This window comes from Pholcus phalangioides, unplaced genomic scaffold (genome assembly GCF_987345545.1).
Source record: "Pholcus phalangioides strain wild (caught in Gottingen) unplaced genomic scaffold, Ppha-v1.0 ptg000001l_1, whole genome shotgun sequence".
NCBI classification, from domain to species: domain Eukaryota; kingdom Metazoa; phylum Arthropoda; class Arachnida; order Araneae; family Pholcidae; genus Pholcus; species Pholcus phalangioides.
In genome coordinates, this window is record NW_028301594.1 from 30,129,016 (window position 1) to 30,151,966 (window position 22,951).

Genomic DNA, 22,951 nt, shown 5'->3' on the forward strand with positions numbered 1-22,951 from the left:
TTTCATCAACCAAAAATTTTCACACCCCAAGTAAGGGAGTGAGTTATACTTGACAGAATGACATTTTGCTTAATTAAGAACAGTTATTGTTTGGTAAAAATAAAGTTCATGTGAACCAGGTACAGAATATCACCAAACTGCCACTTCTCTATTTCACTATGCTAGAACACTATATTTCAAATGAATAACGAGTAACACATGGTAGTCTTCACCATCAGCAAGTCACTTGTAATCCAATAACTTTGGTTTGAAAAGTATGTGTTGAAATTCTTGTGTAGACCAGATATGGATATTATTTACAGGTTGCATAGGTAGTATAGTTGCACTGGCATAGTATTGCCAGCAAAACAGGGAACATGGCATTTTACTGGTGAACTGTTGGTCCTAGAGACATACTTCCAATTCAAAAAAGTATCCAAATATCATGTGATACCAAGATATATCCATGTTCAAAGGGGTCATTTAGTTATTAAAATAAAAAATTAACTTTTTATACGGACACCCTGTGCCCCAAAGATTCAAATAGAAAGTTGTTGCCCTGTCTCTCCTGGCACCAAAAATAAATTAATTAAAAAAAAAATCTACATTTCTAAGAGCAATATACGCTAAGATATTAAAATTAAAAAAAAACAGGAAAGTTGGGGAAGGACAGCTTAAACCAGGTAGAGGAGCGTTGTCTATTAGTTTATGCTGCTTTTCCCAACTTTCCTCAGATTTTGAATTCAAATATTTCAGCGAATATTGCACTTAGAGACATGGATTTTTTTTTAGTTGGCCCCACGAGAAATAGGATGACTTTCTTATAGGTTTTTTGAAGACAGGGTGTCCATATAAAAATTAATTTTCTATATTTTAATAACTACACAATCTCTTGCAATAAAAATGACATATCTGAATACTACACATTATTTGGATACTTTTTCTATTCGGAAGTATGCTTCTAGGATCAATAGTTTGCCAGTAAAATGTCATGCCCCCGTTACATATATACAAAGTGTGTACATGAACTATGACCAAACATGTACCTTGTTAACATTTTCTCCAAAGAATTTACAAATATAAAAAATACTGTATTTACGAACAAAAAATTACACATATTTTTAGGGACATATTTTTAGAAAATACTGCATTTGCGAACAGAAGAAAAAATATATATACACAAACACAAAGTTTAGAGATATGAGTAAATTTTCAAGAAAAAAGTGTTGTTTCCTATCTTCCAAACCAGAAGTGAGAAACTGGCAAATGAATAGATTTTAATTGAGAGAAATAATACCATAGAAAAGTGAATAAATAATAGCATAGATTTCCATGGCTGTGGTGCAAATATTTTACAATATGGATTATTGAATACAGTCAAACAAATTCAACATAAAATGCTCATTAGCAGAGGAAGAAAAAAATCTTTGTACACCGAAAAATTCATAAGTTGAGGCATTTGTTAGCTGAGGCATCACTGCATGTAAAACTTATAATTGTATTTTTATGAGGTAGAATATCATGCAAGGCTCTTTCATACAAAATACATGTAATTGTCTGTGACACAAATGTTTGGCAATGTTAGGCTAGTGGTCATGTTCAGCTTACCTCGACTGATTTTCTTCTCGCTTTTGATTCTTTATATTCTCTAGTTTATATTCTCTAATTTAATTTAGTTACTGAGAAATACTTTGCTCTTTAGATTGGAGTTTGAATGTAGGTTCTTTAGTTAACAGTCAAGTCCCACCAGTTTAGGCAATGAAACATGTTTTTAACAACATGAGAGAGAGAACATATTTTTCCACAGACAATCATTTTTACTCAGCAATTTTAAGATAATCACGCACACATAATATCAACAAGAATATAGGCCGAGTGGTGCAGTGGTAAGATGTTTGCCTTCCACCAAAAGGTTACCATCTAAGTCTACAGGCGGAAAAGAACAGAGAAAACAAGTTCTTTACCTACCAAACTTGGGGCCTCCGCCGATATATGGCACCTTCATTTCCCACCCAACTTCATTGATGGGAAATTATTGTATGACAACACGACCAGAGTTGGTGTACAATAAAGTAGTATCAACAAGAGAGGCGAAGTCATGATGATCTTAATCAATTAATGAACTTATAAAGTGAGTAATATCTTAAAATAATGAATACAAAACCTGGACTAATATTCAAATTTGATTGAAAACAGTAAGAATTGGGAAGATCTTACGAACAAAGATTGGCAGACATCTGAATGCTATATTGACAGTTTTTGTTTATAGTCATGATTTTTGTATCATGTTAATCAAAATAAGAAATTTTGATTGCAGCTAAAATTGTCCAGAAGCAAGATAGACTACTACCAGAAATTTACAACCGATTAAAGATTATATGATCAGAATTATTTTTATATGCAATATAAGATCACATAGACACAAAGGACATAGCTATTTCATGAAAAGATTTTAATTTTATTCATATAGTACCTATTTATTTCTCTTGAGTTTCTCAATGGGTGACTTATCTCTAAAGCAAACCTAATAAAAATCTCATCTCCTACCCAATGAGGAAAAAGTATGAGATAAATGGCATAGACGTTTGAAAACATTGCATTATTTCCTCAAAATTTATTATAAATAATGTGATGGGCAACTTGGTTGAGCTTGAAATAACCATAATGTCATGTAAAAAATGGTAATGAAATTTTGGACAAAAGAAAGATAAATTAACATTTAAACTGTAAAAATAAATTGAAAAGATAAAATGCAATCAATGAGTTCTATGGAAGTCTTTCTTCTTCAAGTCCAGAGAGTGACCTTGCACAGATGAGTAGAAAGCTGACATTTAGAAATGAAAAGGCTGTTACTTTTTCCTCTTTCATTTCCTCAATTTATTCCTTCTATTGTTCTATGTTATCATTATATCATGTCCCATAGTGAAAACAGTTTTTTAGTTACAAGCTCAACACTGGTGCACAAAACCATTTTAAATTTGGCTGCATTGCATTTATCTTTCACTATAATTCATGCTTTTAATTGAAAATTAGTTATAAGTCTATACAAGAAAATGCCGAAAACCCAGGGTGAACTATGATGGGCTAATACAGTGCTTCCCAAAGTGGGCAATATCGCCCCCTGGTGGGCGATGGATAGAAGTTACAGATTTAACATAGGATCTTATGGGTTCGGTTGAGTTGGGGGGGGCGATGAGAGAAAAAAATTTCTGAAGAAGGGGGCGATGGAACGAAAAGTTTGGGAAACTATGGGCTAATATATGAACTTTTATTTCTAAAAACATTTTTTTTTAGAGTTTAAAATTATAAACATTTTATTGAAAAGCATAGTAACAGTAAACTTGTACAAAGACACTGTAGTTAATTTTTCCATACAACATGAAAACATGAATCTTCATTTAGTATTTTTGAAGGTATCTTAATTTGATTGGATTTTAATTTTTTTTACTCAAAGACCAACAAAATTAAAGCAGCATCAATCTCATGAGCGACTATAAAATGACAAATTCACCTTAATGAAGGTAATGAGTCACACTCATGTTGTGTGGTCAGGCACTTTAGCAGTGAAGGTTTGCACGTTTGTTGCTGTTCACATAAATTCTTGAAATTTCTCAAATTATTGAATTCTCTTTCACATACAATAAATAAGAGAAAGTGAAGAGATACAAGACAGTTGCTTTTATGCATGCATTAGTCTTACTTTAATTTGCTCGTTTTTTATAGTGTAGGAAGCTTTCAATGCTTGCTATTTATTGCTAACACTTATAGTTTACACATTTAAAAAATCAAAAATTCACAAAAAAATGTTTTTCTTTATTCTAACATATGTTTGATAATGAAGTAAATAGATGTTTCTACTGAATTTTAATTTTTTTGAACTTTTATTGTATGAAGTTACCTTATTGGTATTCTTCATGTAAACATTTTCAACAAACTATTAATCAAGTTTAAATAATTACAAAAAAAAAGATTTTTCACTATTCAAAAGTAAAAATATTTAATATTGTGGAATAATTTTTTAGTTTCATAACTTTTTGAATGCGAATTGAATAGTTAATAGTCCATATCTAAATGTACTGAGGTATTGACATTCAGTACAAAAAATATCTGATTTGAGTTGAGACACTTTTTTATATGGATTCACTAGAGGGGAGGAATGGGACATTCTCAATTTAATTAGTTTTAATTAGCTTATTAGTTTGGAAATTTTTTATAATATTACAATTGAATAGCTTTCTTACATTTAGAGGCATTCAGGCTTGTTCTGATATTTTTACTGCTGTTTTTGATAAATCTGTAGCAATTTTCTTGTTCTTGAACAGGTATATATATTCTTTAATTTTTTCACAGCTTTATCAATATTGTGAGCCACCTTGTTTGGCATTTTTCCTGTTGTGGTCTTGTGTTTGTATTTGTGGTTGGGATTTGAATAGTTTTTTTGATGATAAATTTACTTTGAACTTAACGTACTTAAATGTTAATTAAATGTTTTCTTTTTAATTATTGCCCCATTCCTCCTGCACCTGTGACCCACTCCTCCCATATGGGAAGGAGGAACGGGACAAAGTTTTTGAAAATTTAAATGTCTCCTAAAAAATAGACTACCCATTTTGGAGAGGCATATTTTTCTTATTTAAAAAAGTGATATTGAATTATCATTTACAACATTTCATGTTTTAAAGAAAAGTTTTTATAAATATTTTTGTGAAAAGTGTTCTATTCCTCCCCATTCTCTAATTTTATTTTTCAAAATAACAGGCTTCCACAAATGTAAATAAAGTAAACAAAAGCAAAAAATTACTTACATACTCGCACCTATCCTTACAAAGCTGAGCAAGAAGGTGAAGAAATCCTAGAACGGAGAACCAGCTGCACCAGAGGACCACTTCATCCATATACTGGACATTCATCACACCAAATATGAAAATGAACTTATAGAAGACAAAATTCCAAAATTTATCCTTGATGTGCTGAAACAAACAAAAAAAAAAAAAACCAGTTTGAATATCAGAGTTGAAGCATTTCATGTATCAATTAAAAATTCACAAAAAAAAAGTTTAATTTCTAAAGTATTAAAGTAATAAACATGAAAAACAAGTACGAGCTATAATTAATATTCCGAATTACTCATGTACTTTAATTAAACTGGTGAAATAACTTTACTGTAATTTTCAGTTTTCAACATTACATGCTAAAAATATAATTCAATAACATGCATGTGTGGTGTAGCAGTAGCAGTAGTAGGTAGGGCCTCCAAAAAATGGCTCGGGGATCCATGATGTTCTTAAGTCAGCCACCTCGTTGGGCAATTTGCCTGTTGTGGCGTAGTATTTGTATATTAGTGATTCATGGACAAAACAAAATTTAAAAAAACTTTCGTCATTATAACGTTTCTAACTACATATAAGACATTCTAAGCATTATACAGAGAAAAGCCCAGCCTCCCCCCCAACCTCCCTAAAAAAAAAAGTTAAAATTTTTAGTTCAGGATGAGAGTAACAAATTCGAATCGAGTGTTATTGAAAACAGTCTTCCAAACTTATTCGCCAATTATGGAAAGTGTAGTCTATCAACTAGATCAGTGGTTCTCAACCGGGGCCACATGGCCCCCTAGTGGTACTGGGATACTTCAGGGGGCCACAGAAGAAAATGGAGAAAGGGGCCATGACAAGTGGTTTGGAGGGCTGCAGAAAGCTGAGAAGAAAAATTAAGGAGTGAAGAAATAAAGCTTTTGTATTAGTGACTGTACACTTTTACAGAATCCAAAAAACCACCCATAAAACCCAGGGTCGTCTTAGGGTATGGACTCACCACATACATTTTGCAGCAGGTTCCCTACGGTGGGATTTTTCACAGACCCCTCCACTATATTAAATATAGTGTGAAAAACAAATGATAAAAACCATATCAGGCTCAGGGCTCTGTCAGTCCCACTGTTGTGAGGAGTCATGCCAGGGGGGTCTCATGTTAATACGTGACCCCCACCTTATATTTTGTATAGTACAACAAATTTTGAAAATTGTAGGAAATATATAGACTGTTTATTTCCAGCTAAATATGGGACTACCACAGCATCACTTTGCCTAGGGCACCCATGATGTTGAGACAGCCCTGACTAAGACTCAGACTAGCGGGCAGCTCGATAAATTCTAGGCCAGTGGTATGGAGGCCAATCATATTTGCAAAACTTTCGTTCAATATACATTCACTGAAAAAAACAATTCAATATGAATAAAGGATCTTGCTCCTAGATGAGGGTCAAAAACTCTGGGTAAGACGGGGGAGCCACGAGAAAAAAATATGGTTCAAAGGGGGCCACGGGCAAAAAAAGGTTAAGAAACACTGAACTAGATCATTCTTCTTTGAAAACACATTTATCAGAATGCAGTGCATTGAAGGCAGGGTACACACTGGGCAGATATGTCTGACATTATGAAATCGAAATAGATTGTCTTGTATCGATTTTGTTTTTAACCATTGTGTTGTCAATTCATGTTTTCAATGAATCCATGTCGATTTTGTTACATGCCATGGTCATATTGCTTGTCATATTTTTTATTCATTTATACAATATTGTTGGCCTATACAAGAGAATACGGTTGAATATGGCAGGTATTGTTTGATATTGTATAAAAATTAGGGATAGTAGGACAGTTGACAATAGAGCTGGGGAGTTTGTTCCTTCACCAATGGTATGAGGAAAGAAGCTGTATTTAAAGCAGTCAGCCCCAAAGTAGAATATGCCGAAATGTGCGATGCACGTCGCAGAACAACCAGTGCTGCTGCAGAACAATCTGGAAGAATTTAAAGAAAAGTGTTGAAAAACGCTATTATGTACATGTGAATTTTTACTGCAGAACATTTTGTCAGCTGAGGGCTGGTTGCAGAACAATGCAAAACATTATGCTTTGGGGGCAGTCAGTAGAAGCAAAAATAGGTTTTATTTTATCAGGATGGCCGAGTCTTTTGGGGATGTAAGATGACTAAATTGCTACTACTACTGAACAACACATGCACCTTGTTCACATTCCTCTGCCGAATTGGTATGTGTTGTAATGTGCATGTATGTTTTGTGAACCTAACGTGAGGTTTGTTACTGTGTAATGCTTATTATGTGTAGTGCTGCCATCAGCCATCAATTTTTCTAAAGGATGGTTTAGCTAGCATACTAGAAGTATCAAAGTTGAGATGATGGAAAATCGTATATAACAGGGTTAAAGTAGAGAAATAAGACAGAGTAGAGAGGGGGAGGAGTTCGTTTTTAAGTTTGCAACAAAAGGTGACCAACAGTCATGGATGGATTTATTTTGAATTGATTCAAGTTTTTCTATATTACTGGAGGTGGGGGTACCAGATTTCAAAAGCGTAGGAATGTACAGAAAAAGGTATAAGTTTGGTAGTAGAGTAGTCAGATATCCCAAGTGGAGTCTTTAAGGCTACGGCAGAGGAAGAAAAGTGTGTCAAGACATTTTTTAGAAGACGTAATCAACACTTTTGTTCCAATGCAGGTCAGCTGAGATTATGACAGAGGTATTTAATTTGAGAAACTTGGGATATAGTTAAATTATTGACTGAGTATGAGTATTCAAGAGGAAATAATTTACAGGCAATTCTCAGGAGAACTGTTTTTGAAATGTTGATAGGCATCTGCTGCCAAAATGAACACCAGTCAGAGATAAAAGATAGAGAAGTTCTTAGAATGTAATGAGGCATTAATGTAAATTAAGAACAGTAAAGGGGAAAGGACCGATCCAAGGGGTACCAGATTTTTTCAGAGGCGGACAGCAAGTTTTATGATCTTTAAAATGGACAAACCGCTTACAATGTTTTAGGAAAGCCTCCAACCATTTAAGCAATTGTATGTTGAGGCCAAGAGTAGAGTTTAAGAAGTTTTTCATTGGGAACTTCACTGTAAGCTTTAGAGAGATCCAGGAAAATATCAATTTGTGGGTTTTTTCGAGGGCTCCCAAGAAGTCATGGATGAAGAGGAACAGTGGAGAGGTAGTAAAGTAGTCAAATGTTTCCAGTGTGCACCTTGTCTTAGACAGATTTTTATCTGCCAACCCAAGGTATAGGGGACGAAAGTCTTGATATGCAACACGATATCCAAAAATAATAATGACAGCTACCAGAGTGCATCTGAATATAATTCTATACCTTGATGATGGGTATGTTGAAAAGGTGCTGTTGAGTTTCCACCATTCCAATTACAGTACAGAATGATTCAGAAACTCAGATTTCCAAAAATTATACTTTTAAAAATTAAGTACACAGAGCATGAATATAAAGGAAAAGTGTTCAAATTTTACATCATGAACAACTAAGGATGTTGGTGTGCCACGTTTGGGAAGCTCTATTGGAGAAGATGTGAATGGCTTTCAGCTAGCAGAAAGTTTCTTCCTGTGTTTTTCCGTTTGCATGATGTCAGCAAACTATGATCGTTCAAAGTATTTCCAAGTCTACTGTTTGTGGTGTGTTCAGGAAACAAACACCCTACAAGTCATACAAATAACATAACTTACAACCAATGAAGCTAAGTGATGAGCTGAAATGACTAAATTTCTGCCTTTATAACCAAAAAGCAATGCAGGTGGACAGTTTTTACATCAGATTAATTTTGACATTGTGTGACTGAAGAAAGTAATATTGAACATTTGTTAAAAAAACTTGGACACTTTTCTTTCATATTTATGCATTATTTCTCATTTCGTGTTGTTAAATTGAAAAAACAAACAACAAAAAAACATTTTTTAATTCGGATGATTCGTTCTGAATCACCCTGTATTTTATAGGCTCTATTCATACTGTAGTTTGAAAAAATTACTCAAATTTATTTTCTAAAACATTGTATACACAAATCAATATTAAACGAGAGAAAAAAATTCAATAGTAATTGAACTACACAATTTCACAATACAAAAATGAAGATACGATTTTGATTATAGTTAGGTTGGCCCTACACTTGCCCCAAAGTAGAATGTTTTGTATTGTTCTGCAATGAACCCTCAGCTGACTGAAATTGTTCTGGGATAAAAATTCCAATAATAGTCCGGAAAACACTGAAAAGTATTTTCTTCCTTTTCTTAAAATTATTCCCAAGATTATTCAGTGACGCGAGTCACAATTTTTAACACATTCTGCTTGGGGTTCAGCAGAATGTACCAAAAATTATGATGGATCCAAATTGGTCCATGTAGGCTAATGTGTGCAAGTAATTTGAGCTATTGCTGGGCACAATTTGACAGAACATCAATTTCATTCTATTGTCTATAAGCTCAGACAGCAGCAATATATATTAGCTCTACTTTTCCTCTATGCACAGAGGATGGATAACTGTCTTCCAGTGGCTCACAAAATCAATGCCTTCAGTCGATTCTCATGATGACTCTACTACAAACAGCAAATGGCTGTAATAGTACAGTAACTTCCTACATATAATTCAGAAATACAAATTTTGCTAAAATAAGAAAAATTGCCATGTGCATTTTACAGTGGTGTATAACCTACTTGTGGAATGTTCATTCATAATGAAATCTTAAGGAATACAAGGGGTTGAAGAGTTGATCAACTTTGCCCAAGAATATTAAGAAGACACCAACGAATACAGCAAATACACGAAAATAAAAAGTCCTAATGCATTTCAACACCAATGGGTGCAGTCTTCAGAGGAAAATATAACCACTAGTCACGCTGACCGAGTTTCCCACTTGGGTTGAATACGAAATCTTAACGCTTGGTTGCTCAGCGGAAGAAGTACGTCTGTTCACTTCAAACGTCGTGGTCAGAATGAAGCTGCGAGTCTGCGTGAGATACTAATGCAGCATCCTGATTGGACACTTGCGGAATAGTGCTATCCGATTGGTCTATTCAAATTTTCTTATAATTCCCTCTCCAAATGAATTTAAGCCATGGTGGTGCGATCAGGGGCGTAGATTTATTATCGTTAACAAGTGTATCTTTGAAGGCCAGAATATATGTGCCTTCGTATTGATTTGGTATTCAACCCAAGCCGGAAACTCTGTCAGCGTGACTAGTGGTTATATTTTCCTCTGTAGACGGCACCCATTGGTGTTGAAATGCATTAGGACTTTTTATTTTAGTGTATTTGCCTTATTCGTTGGTGTCTTTTTAATACAAGGGGTTGATTGTCATTTTTTTGAAGGGGGAAAAATATAGTTTTTTATTCGAATCTATAAAACTATAAAAAATTATTTTTTAGGAATTAATTTCTCAAATATTTATTTCTATTCCAATCTTTCAGAAGAAAAACAGTTTTAAAACACTAGCACATAATTAAAGATTTTAATTCATTTCTTTTGGACCAAAGAAATTTATGGGAGAGTTGATCAACTTTGCCCAAGAATATTTAAGACACCAATGAATAAAGCAAATACACGAAAATACAAAAATCCTAATGCATTTTGACACAGATTTGTGTTTTTGTATTTTCGTGTATTTGCCTTATTTGTTGGTGTCTTCCTAACAAAGAAAAATTTAAAAAAACCCCTAACATTTCACAAGACAGTCACTTTACAGTGTGTGCATGCCCGATTTATTATTTTATTATAAAAAGAATATATCAATATATCAATATCACATACTTGTTGTTCCGATACTCTGAGATCACCAAAAACCAATTTTTGTATAATTTTTCCAACAAGGATGAAGCAGCAATAGGCCATATTGATCAGTGTCTAGGCAGAAAAAAAAAATTAATGCTTTAAAAACTTATATTGCCAATCACTGAATTGTGATCATTTAATTAAACTATGATCAATGCAATAATCTGAACAGATCAATTTCATGAAATAATAGCTGAATTTATTAAATAGACCCAAATTGTATAAATTATATAAGACATTAAAAAAAAACAAGACAATAAAAATCTTGGAGACCGCTTTTGTTATTTCAATGAAAGACCAAATTAAAAAAAATGCATGCATATTATTGAAAATTTTCAATAATTTCAGACCCTTGTTTGAGTTGGGGACCTATTTGTTGAGACGCGTTGACTATGGGAGTAGAATTCTCAGCACAAGCTCGTGCAAGACTGTTACTATGTTGTGTTAACTGTTAATGCAAGCAGGGATTCAAAGAGAAGCTTCTACTCTTTTGCATTACTCTGAGAATACTTAAGTATGCAATATAAAGAAGTTGAAAATACAAGAATACAAAACAAATCAACCTGCAACTTTACCTTCGAAAAGATTCTTAATTGAAGTGAGGGAGACTGTCCTGGAATGAATCATTTGAGTTTCCATTATTTCTTATGGGGAAGATCACTTTGATATAAAAGTGTTTTGGATTAACCCTTACCTGAAGTGTTAGGGGTTATCTCGTACCAGGGTTTAAGCTATGGTCACATTTTTCACAAAATGCGAAAGAACATCTTAGAATGCAAAAGTGGTAGTAGCCACTTTTGCAAAAATGTGTACAGGAGGTACGGAACGAGCAGACATCCAACCATCAATCATTACATTAGGAATTTTTTTATCTAGCTTAAACCCTGTCTCGTACTGCACGCATTGCTCATCTTACGACACCCTTGTGAAAGAAATGCATTTGGACCATCCTATTTTCAGTACCTTTCAAGATGGTTGTTTACACACGTTTGATAAATTTATGACATTTTATTTTTTTCCTCCCTTTACACCATCACCAAATTTTTCCACCACAGTAATTTTGTATTTGACTAAGTTTCTGTGGTTTTTCAGATGGGTGAAGTGTTAAGATCGAATGTCTTGGATGAATCAATTATGCAATATTGGATATCTGTGGTTGAGCATGAGGACAGTGTTGTTAGTGAATCGTATGCAAGATCTGTGTGATCAACATGTCCATGAGAGTCCAAGAGCCATCTCTGGTTAGCATGCTAGTCTTTGGCTATGACTGGGTTTGAATCCAGGTTTGGGCATGTAAGTGTACCATCATCATATGGATGAGTTGGGAAATTTTTTTTTGCACATCGACAAAATCGGAAAGTCCTGAAACTTGTAAAAAGGTTACTTTTAGATGGTTAAGATAATTTTTCTTGTGGGGAAAATACACGACATCTAGGAAATTTGGTTAGTGCTTACATTGACTTATCAAGCCCTGATTTATAAACTGTCATCTTCTCATGCTATCAGCATGTATACCCCAGATAAATACCATTCAATTCACAAATAAGTAAGCTTTGACAAAAGATATAAAGGAACTGATATGAAGAAAATGCCAGAGAAAACTGACGTGTAACATTTATTGGAGATATTCACCAAAACAACTAACACAGGGGGAAAAAGTTATTAGGCTGGGATTAGGATATAAAAGTTTTTACACTACAAAAAGTTGAAAAAAACCAACCAATAAGCTGATTGATTACCAGGGACTAAACTGTCTAGACATTTTTCGTAGAGTCCCATTTTTGTGAAAATATTCTTTATTTTTATGAAAATGATTTATAATTTTGTGGGAAAGCAAAACAATTTAGTTAATTTTATAGAAAGGAAATTAAATTTAAATTAATGGTTTTGTCAATTTGTATTTTGTGAAGGATCTGTTTGAGATTTGGAGTTTCGTGAAGGGTCTGAAAAATGAACCTGAATTTTAGCTGGACAGACCAATTGGTTACATTTGCTTGAATGTAACTGATGAGTTTATTAGTTGATTTTTCAAGTTTTGTAAAAGATCTTTCATCCATCTTTCATAGTGTTATTCTGGCCTTAGACCCTTTCAAGATTTGAAATTAGAATCAATATCAAATGACAGTTATACATTTCTTTTGATTAGACTGTATATTCATTTCAAGTCAAACAAATCCCAGGTCACCATGGCAACTAGAAAATCTACATTGGCACAATCATAAGGTTTTCCAAATTTGATTGCTAAATTGGAATCTAAAAGATGACAAAATTTTGATTTCATTACAGAACATCTTTTAACTTGGGAAGGAGATGACAAGTCCCAGAAAAATGGTATGAACATCATTCAGGACTATTTTTTTCCAAAGAAAAAAAACCGATTGGCTGTACTGAAATTTGACTGCCACACAAAATATTTTTCGATTTGTCAAGCCCATATTAAATCCTTCTGATTGTTCTCATGGAGAGGAAAATAAAAAACAAAATGGAAGACAGAAATCGACAACAATTAGACCCTTTGTAGAATCAATAGCATGTCACAGCACTAGTAACATCCTTACCTTGTGCTCACGACTGAATGAAACTAAAATATAAGTTTTAGACTTTTTTTTTTCATTTGAAGGCCATCATGAGACCATAATATTGGCGATTGGGAACAGGGCAACTGAATGTGACCTATAACTAAAGCAGGATGACAGCTAAGGTCAAGATGGTTAATGGCTCTCAGCAATACATTTTTCCCTTCATGTTATGGTAAATGTGATAAATACAGTTATTTTAAGTAGTAGCAGCATGGTTATTATGCATATTTACCAAGACTTTTGATAGGTGATAAATTTCCCTAAATTAATCACTTTTACTGGTGGTTATGCATAATACTCAAGCGTTGAATCGTTGGTAAACATGATAAATCCTACTATACAATATACTATACATGATAATTCAATACACTTATTTCATATACTTATCAGGATACAATCATAAAATTTGTTATTATATCGCAGTCTGACTATTATTCATCAGACATACCAGATTCATTTGGAATTTTTTCATACTTATCAAACTTATTAATCACACTAGGGCAGGGGTTCTCAAACTGTGTGCAGCATGTCAACCTTTGTCAGGGGCGCCTCATAGCGACAGCCCGACAAAGGTTTTCAGAAGAGATTCTTGTTACAATGACCAATTTATCACATTGACCATATATATAGTTTCTCATAATTAATTCACTAAGGGTGGTATTCACAGACAGGGTTTAAACTATAGTCACCAGGGGGTCTGTACAGACTTTTTTATAGGGTCCTGTTTTTGTGAAAATTCACCTTATTTTTATGAAAAAGTGGTCATTAATTTTGTGGGAAACAAAATAATCTAGTTATCACAAAGAAATGAAATGGCAAATTTATGGCTTCATTCATTTTTATTTTGTGAAGGGTACATTTCTCAGATCCTGAATTTTGTGAACAGTGTTTTTCATATCTGGAATTTTGTGGAAGGTCCAGAAAATGGACGAAAATTTTGTCAGGACAGACCCCCTGGTCACAAATTTTAGATAAGAGATTAACATGGATTGGTTTAATTCAGGTTAACCAATCCATGTGTGTTGATCTCCTATTTAAAAAGTTGTGACTATAGTTTAAACTCTGTTTGCAAATACAATAAAACCCCTTTCAATGGACACTCCTCAGATACAGTCATCCCCTTTTTTACGGCCAAATAATAATTTCCCCTTGTGTAATAAAAGTATGCATTTGAAACCCCTCATTAATGGTCACCGCTCTTTTACAGACAAAACATTTTTGGTCCGCTGGTGTCCACAAAAGAGAGGTTTTATTAAAAACACTCTGATTAATATTCTCAAATGCTCTATTGATAGCATCGTTTACATGCATACTTGAGCAGTAACGCCTTAACGGATGATGCCAACCTGGCACCGCCAGAGGTCCTCAAGTGCATAGTCTCAATGCAGGAGAGTGGGGTCAGAGTTTTTAACCTGTGGATGCTTGTCTTGAGCTTTGTGTAGTAAATTTGAATTTATGAATCAATTCTGTCGATGCTCAGTTCCGTCTAACAAATTACAGTTGGTGCCGACAACCCACAGCACTTCCATTGCCTCCAGAATACCTGCCACTATGACTTTTCGAGAAAAAGGATGTATATCGGTAGGTAAATGCTTTCAAGCTGGGTAGGAGGATTTAAAATGTTTTTCCAGGTTCTTGATCCATGTGTTTGAGTAATTGTGTAAATTCATTCTTGACCAGGGCCATCTTAGCACATGAGCACATCTTAGCCCTATGATTTTATGAGAATAAGTATTTAAACCGACTAGTTGATACTTCCAGCCAAGTTTAGGGAGACTCGAAACATAACCACCCAGGACCCATCAGGGGGCTGTAGGGACATTAAAAGTGTTTTAAACCTGTGAATGTTCGGCTCGAATCTTGTTCAAGATTAGGATTTCTAGACAAATTCAGTGGGTGCTCAAATCAGTGCTAAACTATGTCTGGAACAGGGTTTAAGCCACGGCCGCATTTTGTGAAAAATGCAAAAGAAAATCTTAGAATGCGAAAGAAGTAGTAGCCACTTTTGCAAAAATATGTACAGGAGGTACAAAACGAATAGACACCTAACCATCAAACATTAGCACTGTAGCTAAAGCTTCCCCCCTTTTCGCTTTTTGCTAAAGGAATTTTTATCTAGCTTTAACCCTGGTCTAGATCTAGACCCAGAGTAAGATAATTAAAGTAAAAAATAATAAAAAGTCTTTGTTTGAAATAAACTGCAAAATGCTTCTGGCAACTGCAGCCAGCGTGAAGAAAATCCCATATTTGTTTGGAAATTTCTTCACACCGGCTGCTGGAAGCATTTAGTGGTTTATTTTGAACAGACTTTTTATTATCTAGAGTATTACCTATTATTTACATAATAGGTAAAAAGTCTTTAGGGTAAAATAGGTAAACCTCTTTACCTAGTCTGAAGCCACGAAGTCAAAATGTAAATATGCCTCTGCACATAACATCATGCTTTTAGCCATACCTTGCTGATAAAGATGATAAACCTTGAGGGAAATACAGCTTGGGACAGTAAGGCCTACCTCTCATATTAAAAAATAATTACCTATTATTTACATAATAATATTTACATAATAATAATTACCTATTATTTAGGCCTACATAATAGATAATTATTTTTTATTATGAGAGGCAGGCCTTACTGTCCCAAGCTGTATTTCCCTCAAGTTTTCACAACATCTTTATCAGCAAGGTATGGCTAAAAGCATGATGTTATATGCAGAGGCATATTTACAGGGGACTTCGTGGCTTCAGACCAGGTAAAGAGGGAAAAAGTAACTGAGCGGAGCATTTTAAGAAATAATGGTCAAGCAAATTAGACTAGGATGAGAGAAAGGTGGCAAAATGTTTGTAGCCCACAGTCAGCTAAACCATAAACACATCTCTGGTCAAATTTTCAGTATTGCAACTTTTTTAAAAAGTTTAGTGTCTTAAGTCTCTAAGCTGACACCCCTTACAATCTGCTGCCTGAGTGCACTTGCACCCTCACTTATGCCGTCCCTGGTCATAAGTATAGGTGCATTTATGGTTATGCCGCCTGTAAGTTATACAAATTTTGCCACCCTTGACTATTCTTTTCTCAAATCCGCCACCATGTGCTATAATCTGCTTGGCCTTCCACTCCTACAAGTACACCTGTGTCTCCGAGTTCACGCCCATGCTCAGGTAATTTTTTAGTCATTCACATTCTTACACACAGTTTGGCCACTCACACACGGGAAAAGTCTGTAATAACGAGTGATTCACAGGCAATTGTCAAAGAGCTAATGTTAGAAAAACATTTGCTTATAACGAGAGTTCTGTTGTAATAATTTTTTGCATGCTTTTGAGCTATCGTTATAATGGACTTCTATTGTACTTGCTCTAGACCAGTGGTTCTCAACCTTGGCGAGCCCACGGAACGGCTTCATTCATTTTTTGTGAGTGGAAGGTTCAATCAAATAAAAGACAAATTGAAAATGAATGAGGAAAAATAAAATGGCTGATCAATCAGGGCCACAACTACATAACTAGGGGGGGGGGGGACAGGCGGGTCTGGTGCTCCGGGCGCTAATCAGAAGGGGGTGCCAAATTTTCACCCTTTTACTACTACTTCTACATTGCAAGGGATGCCAAAATACTGGATTGTCCCTGATGACAAAGTATCTAGTTGCGGCCTGGATGTCGGTGCCCGGTGGTTGAGCAGCACTGCTCTACACCACTCTTTTTGTCACTCAATAACATGGTTCCTTGCTTTATAGGTCACACTTTTGATCATTTACACATGATCTATTGTGATTTCATTTGTTGGTAATTCACATGCCTGCACATGCTCTAGACCCCCCTCTTTGGTCATTTGCATGCTTGCATGTGCTTTGGATCACTCTTTTGATCAGTTCACATGCTTGCAGTTACTCTAGATCACTCCTTTGCTCACTCACTGATCTAGTCCCATACTGTCTCGGCAAAGGCAGATTTATTAAAGGTAACTCACACGCTTGAACACCGTTTTGGTCACTCATGTGCACAAACCCTGTTTTGCGGATATACTTCCATGCATTAGCACTGTTTCGGTCACTCACACGCTCGCACACAGTTTTGGTTATACCAATGTTATACAAATTTTGCCACCTTTCTCCAATTCTAATTTCCTTGGTCACTCATTCCTCAAACTTGCCGCCCTGGGCTAAGCCCACCACACCCCCACAAATACCTGACTAATCATACGTGAGGATTCAGTTCGAAAAATACCGAGAGATACGATTCCGACATTATACTCACCCAAATACCCATGGGCTCTTGAAGCATGAAATACATGACTTCGATGGCTCGGTTGAGCACGGCGTGCTCCTGCAGCACCATATCCAAGTAGGTGATGCTATCCTCGCGTATACCGAAGGTGCCATTGGCGTAGTGCTGCACGTTGTTGGTGTATCCGAGGTGACTGCTGTCGCTGGGCAGCGACGCCGTGAAATTGAGTTTGGACGAGCCGAATTCGGACGTAACTTGAATTGCGTAGTGAACGGAACACGCCAGCATCAATATGCTGCCGACTGTGTACACTTGAAGGCTTGGCAGCGGCAGCCTGTCCAGAATTACGGCCGGCATAATCCCACGCCTCCTTCTCTATTTCGCTTTTTCTCGCAAATAATAGAATAAACAAACTCTCGCGGGAGGACTATTATTATTCTTCAAGACATTATATCGGCATTTTAATCTAAAAACGGCCAATTTAACATTATTATCGAATCGGATAGAGAACGGGAATCACTGATAGCAAGAGTCGCCGCCATCACCACAGCCGACGATGATCATCCCCCGCCGTCACTTTCTCGGACATCCACTGAATTCGAGATGATTTCGGTGATGATGTTGTTGCCTCAGTGTCTGTGGATGAGAGACGTTCCCCTTCTGCGCATGCGTCGAGTGACGTCATCTTGCGCCTGATGCAGAATCAAGTATCCCGTGTGTGTGTGTTTTTCCCCTCTCTCTTTTTCCCCTAATTTTTTCTTTTTCTTCTCTCTGGGACTTTCACTTTTCCTTTCTTATTTATTCTATGCTTTCATTGCCCTGGTTTTTCTTAGTTTGTTTTCGTTTTCATAACGTTGTAATAAAAAAGTGCTGTTTCTATTTTTAATAATTAATAATGAATTCATTTTAGTGACATGAATGACAAAAAAAAAACTTCATGTAGAAATAAATCTTGTTCACCGATGATTTTTATTGCTGTGTTTCTACAACGAGTGAAATCGGGATTAAAAAACATGGGATATGGGTGATTAATGCATTGAAAAGAATCACTTTCTTGAGGTCATGATCACCTGTGATGATGAAATTAATCGATTTTTCTTTTCATTGGCTAGAAAAAGAGTTTCGGTTTAGTTTATTTGGTTATGAATTAACATCCACTTTGCCTGCCATGGACCTTTTAGGACGAATGTTAGGGAGAGTTGTGCGAGAGAGAAAACAAGAAAATTGTACATATTACATCCCTTAACTGGCGTGGTGGGGGTGAAAATGACCCCATTGATGAAGACTCATTCTTCATCTTGCCACCGCCTTGAGAAAGAAATGCATCTCTGGATCATCTTATTTTCAATACCTTTCAAACTAGTTGTTTACATGTGTTTGACAAACTTATGATGTTATTCTACTTTTTCTTCCCTCTATATCAGTGATTTCCAACGTGGGCGTTAACTCCCCCTGGGGGAGATGGAGTGTTTAAGGGGGTGGTATAAGGGTATAGCATAGGATTCTATGGGTTAGATAGCGTTTGAGGGGCGATGGGAGAAAAAAATTTCTGAAAAACGGGGCGATGTGAGACAAAAAAAAAGGTTGGGAAACTATGCTGTTCTATATCATTGATGAAAGTTTTCCGTGGGGGCAAAATGATCCCACCTCACCACTTCGTAAGTGTTTTTTTGCCTGACGGCAGGAGTGCTCAGATTGGAGTGGCGTATCAGAAGAGCGCCAGTTTTCTCGATAAGGGGCCGTTCAAGTATTATGTAAGCAAATTTTTAGCCATTTTTGACCCCCCCCCCTTGTCAGCAAAAGTCAGCAAAATGCTGACCCCCCCCCCACCCTTGTCAGCAAAATTTCGCCATCAGCTCTGCCCCTCTGAATCCAACTCACATTTTCATAAAGGGTTGTTGATGACATAAGCATTATCCAAACCCCCCCCCTCCCCCCTTGTCATCAAAAGCCAGCAAATCGGACCTCCCCCGCCCCCATCGATGATGACGTAATACTTGAACGGCCCCTAACAGTTTCAAATTAGTCGTGAAACATCGGATATCCGAGGTGAGCATGAGGGTAGTGTTTATAGTGTGTTAGTAGTGTTTATAGTGTTTATAGTGAGTAGTTTATAGTGTTATATTACACGTAAGATCTGTGTGATCAACATGTCATAGTGTTGTTTACCAGTACTGTGTTACCGACTAGCATAAGACTAATTTTGGTGCTTGTGAAAATATAGTAAATATTATTTTAATTTCTAAATTTTATTTTATGAGTACATTTCAATCATATCTGTTCATTTTTTAATCAAGAAAGTTGTGTTCAAAAAATTTAATAAATAATTTAAAATTTTGTTAAAAAGGCACAAATCCCTCCACTTTTTTCTCGAATGTGTGTCTTAATAAAAGAAAATGTTTGGGAAATAATTAATGAAATTTGAAAAATTATTCAGTGCATTAATTGACAGGTGAATGAAGTCACGCAAAAAGCCCATTGTTTTTATGAAGACTCTTTTGGTTGATTTTTAAAATGCATTAATACTTTCTAGGGTCAAATGAACCAACGACGCCAGTTACGCACAGAATTTTCACAATCAGTTAAGGAATATGCAAGGACAAGAAACGTTACACAGAAGAAACAGAAACAGCATAAAAGCAAAATAGTCAATGCAACGCAAAACATTGCACCCGAAGAACAAACTTGAGCGCCTTTCTTAGGCACATCAAGGAAATAAAAAAAAATTCAGACTAAACGACTTTTATACCAACCTAGGCTTTCGGAAGGTATCAATGATACGAAAAAATTACAGCAGAATTACGATAAACAACAAAAGTGCAGCACAAACAAAAATTAAAGGCGTTAATTGTGTTAAATTACATGTAACGCAAACAACAAGGCAAGAACGTTAATAACACAAATACGTAATACATACGATAACAATATAAATTGTCATACACTAGACCAGTGTTTCCCAAAGTGGGCAATATCGCCCCAACTCTGGTAGGTGATGGAATTGTCCAGGGGGCGATAGAAGCTACGAGTATAATATAGTATCCTATGGGTACGCTTGAGTTAGTGGGGGGGGGGGGGTCGATGAGAGAAAGCAATTTCTGAAGAATGGGGCGATGGAATACAAAGTTTGGGAAACGATGCCCTAGACATTAGACAGCTATACATTTACAGACATAAATTTCGTGTTGAAAACCAACAATATTGGTTACAACGAAAAACAAATAGAACTTCAACAACAAATTCAAAAACACGAATTCGAAGTCCCCAAAAACAAATAAATACGTTTTACAAAAATGTTTCCCGTTTACTGCTCTAAAAATAGTGAATTCATTTCAGTCGATATAACTCATAATTGTATCAATAAATATGACACTTTCATGAATGCAAATAATATTTATAACTGTTTTCATGATGAATAATGACATCAAAATGGGATAATTTAATTGAAACCAAAATAAATCAGACATTTTTCACGGTTTCATGGTATGAAATAAATATATACAGTATATGTATCTCTATTAATATATGCGTATCTATATGTATAGGGGTCATTCAAATATTATGTCAGCATCGATAGGACAAGAGGGAGAGTTTCAGGTTTGATGACTTTTGATGACGGGTGGTGTGGGGGGGGGGGAGTTGAGGTTTGAATGAGATGCTTACGTCATCAACCACCCTTTATGAAAATATAAAATATTCTTAATGACATCTTATTCGATGTGCCAAAAACGTGAAAAACCTCTCCCTAGTTTGTGGGCACTTAAACTAACATTCTATCTATTGATAAGTCCTTTGCACACCACTTTAGTTATCTCTAAATGTCCCGCGGATCCTTCAAGTGATGTGGAAATGTAATGCGTGCCACTCTAATTATGTGGGCATAATTCAAATTTTTACAGTGTATAACATTTTGAAATATTATTTTATTCACAACATTTACTAATACAACTTATGGTTCTTGGGAAATTGTGGCAAATTATAACAATTTAATTCATAGGGCTGTCTGGAAGGATATGCCTCTTGGGGCTCCAATATGGTTATATACGTGTTCATGTCTTGTCTTTTCTGTGTGGATTTTTTGTTTTGTATTTTAAAGTGTATTTTGTGTTTGTTTTTACGAATAATAATAAAAATAATAATAAGCAGATTAAAATCTATTGCATTTGTGCAGAAAACTTTCAGTTCAGCTATTAATTTAGAGCAGTGGTTCACATAAATTTGCCACCCACGACACCCCTGAACTTGTCACCATTTATCCGCGACTGCCCAGAATAGTCAGGTAAAAACCACTTCAAAGCACTGAATATGCACACTTCAACAACTAACCGCGATCGCTCTGACCGAGGTTGGCGATGCCACACTTTGAGAATCTTTGTTTTAAGGTTTTTTATTTGGCATTTGGTCCCCTCCATGCCATGCTATTGCCCGGTGATCTTCAAAACGGTGTGTGCTGTGAATAAGGCCTTCTTAACGTATGGGCTCAGCCCGAGGGCTTCATGGAAATGAGATCTGGTTCACATTTCCGATCGTATGCATGTAAATTGGTATTTTTAACCGGAATTTCTAACCATGTGCCTCTGAAAAATCCCTTTACTCGGAGACTCCATTAGGTGCCGTCTAAACAACATCAGGTACCCTCAGGCAAAGTGATGTTACTCCACCTGGATGGAAGAACCTGCCTTCATTTACATACTTACTCTCGAAAATCATAGCACCTGATTTCATTATCATGAGGCTCCCTAGGTACTCAAGTGTACCGGGCCATTCCCGGATGCATTGAGAGAATGTCCCTAGTCGTGAAATCGGTCCCCATTTTTAGGGAAAAGATGTATTGACGGTAGTTTTTGTATTATAATTCCCAACCGAAGGATCACGTAATTTTAGGGATGCCATCACAGACCCTTAAGATTAGACAGAGTGGCCCCGCGTAATAGTCAGCTCTTCGGTTCCGTTCAATCGGATTACAGATAAACGAATACCCCGCTTAAATGGATAAAATCTTCAGGCACCAAAATTTCTCCCATAGAGACAATGTTAAAGTTCCTGGCTTAATATGATTTATTACAACGGCTTTTCTTCGCTTAATCGAATATTACGCTTTACACGTCAACTGTTAATATACACAACAAATACTATACACATAATGTTTTTATTGGATGAAACATTTGGAATGAATGAAAAATATGTTACATAAAAATCAAGATAAACATTTGAGAGTAGGTACTGGCCTCCAAATATTTAAGTTGTCTTCTCAATACGTACATTCAATTATTTTATTCTCTCCTGAGCTAATAGAGGGCGCTAAGTTTTCTTATGAAAACTAAAAAAATTAGATATTGTGATTATTGTTATTAAATATAATTTTCATTTCATTTTTGATGTCTGATTTATTCAAGAAGTACTCATTAATAGTGACCCTTCATCAGTTTTCAATGTACAACGTTGCAAAATGACAACTGATTTGTTTCCCGCTTGATTAGATATTGTGTCATGGAATCGTTGATTCCCGATTGAGCGGGACTTGATTGTACCTGAAATTCTACTTTTATCATC

General features: G+C 35.6%; 1 protein-coding gene across 2 annotated transcripts in view; it reads right to left on the reverse strand.

Annotated features, from left to right (window-relative positions):
* The window catches only part of LOC149090343 (E3 ubiquitin-protein ligase AMFR-like), a 40,722-nt gene that overhangs the window by 14,403 nt on the left and 3,368 nt on the right, over positions 1 to 22,951 (reverse strand). Inside the window, exons 1-3 of one of the 2 annotated variants that reach the window (XM_089234286.1) lie at positions 17,432 to 18,063; positions 10,581 to 10,673; positions 4,785 to 4,949 (exon numbers count right to left, since the gene is read on the reverse strand). In XM_089234286.1, the coding sequence (XP_089090412.1) occupies positions 4,785 to 4,949; positions 10,581 to 10,673; positions 17,432 to 17,758 (585 nt within the window). In that variant the 5' untranslated portion in view covers positions 17,759 to 18,063. Of the gene's footprint in view, positions 1 to 4,784; positions 4,950 to 10,580; positions 10,674 to 17,431; positions 18,064 to 22,951 lie in introns of those variants that run through there. The other variant, XM_089234294.1, reaches the window with a different exon arrangement.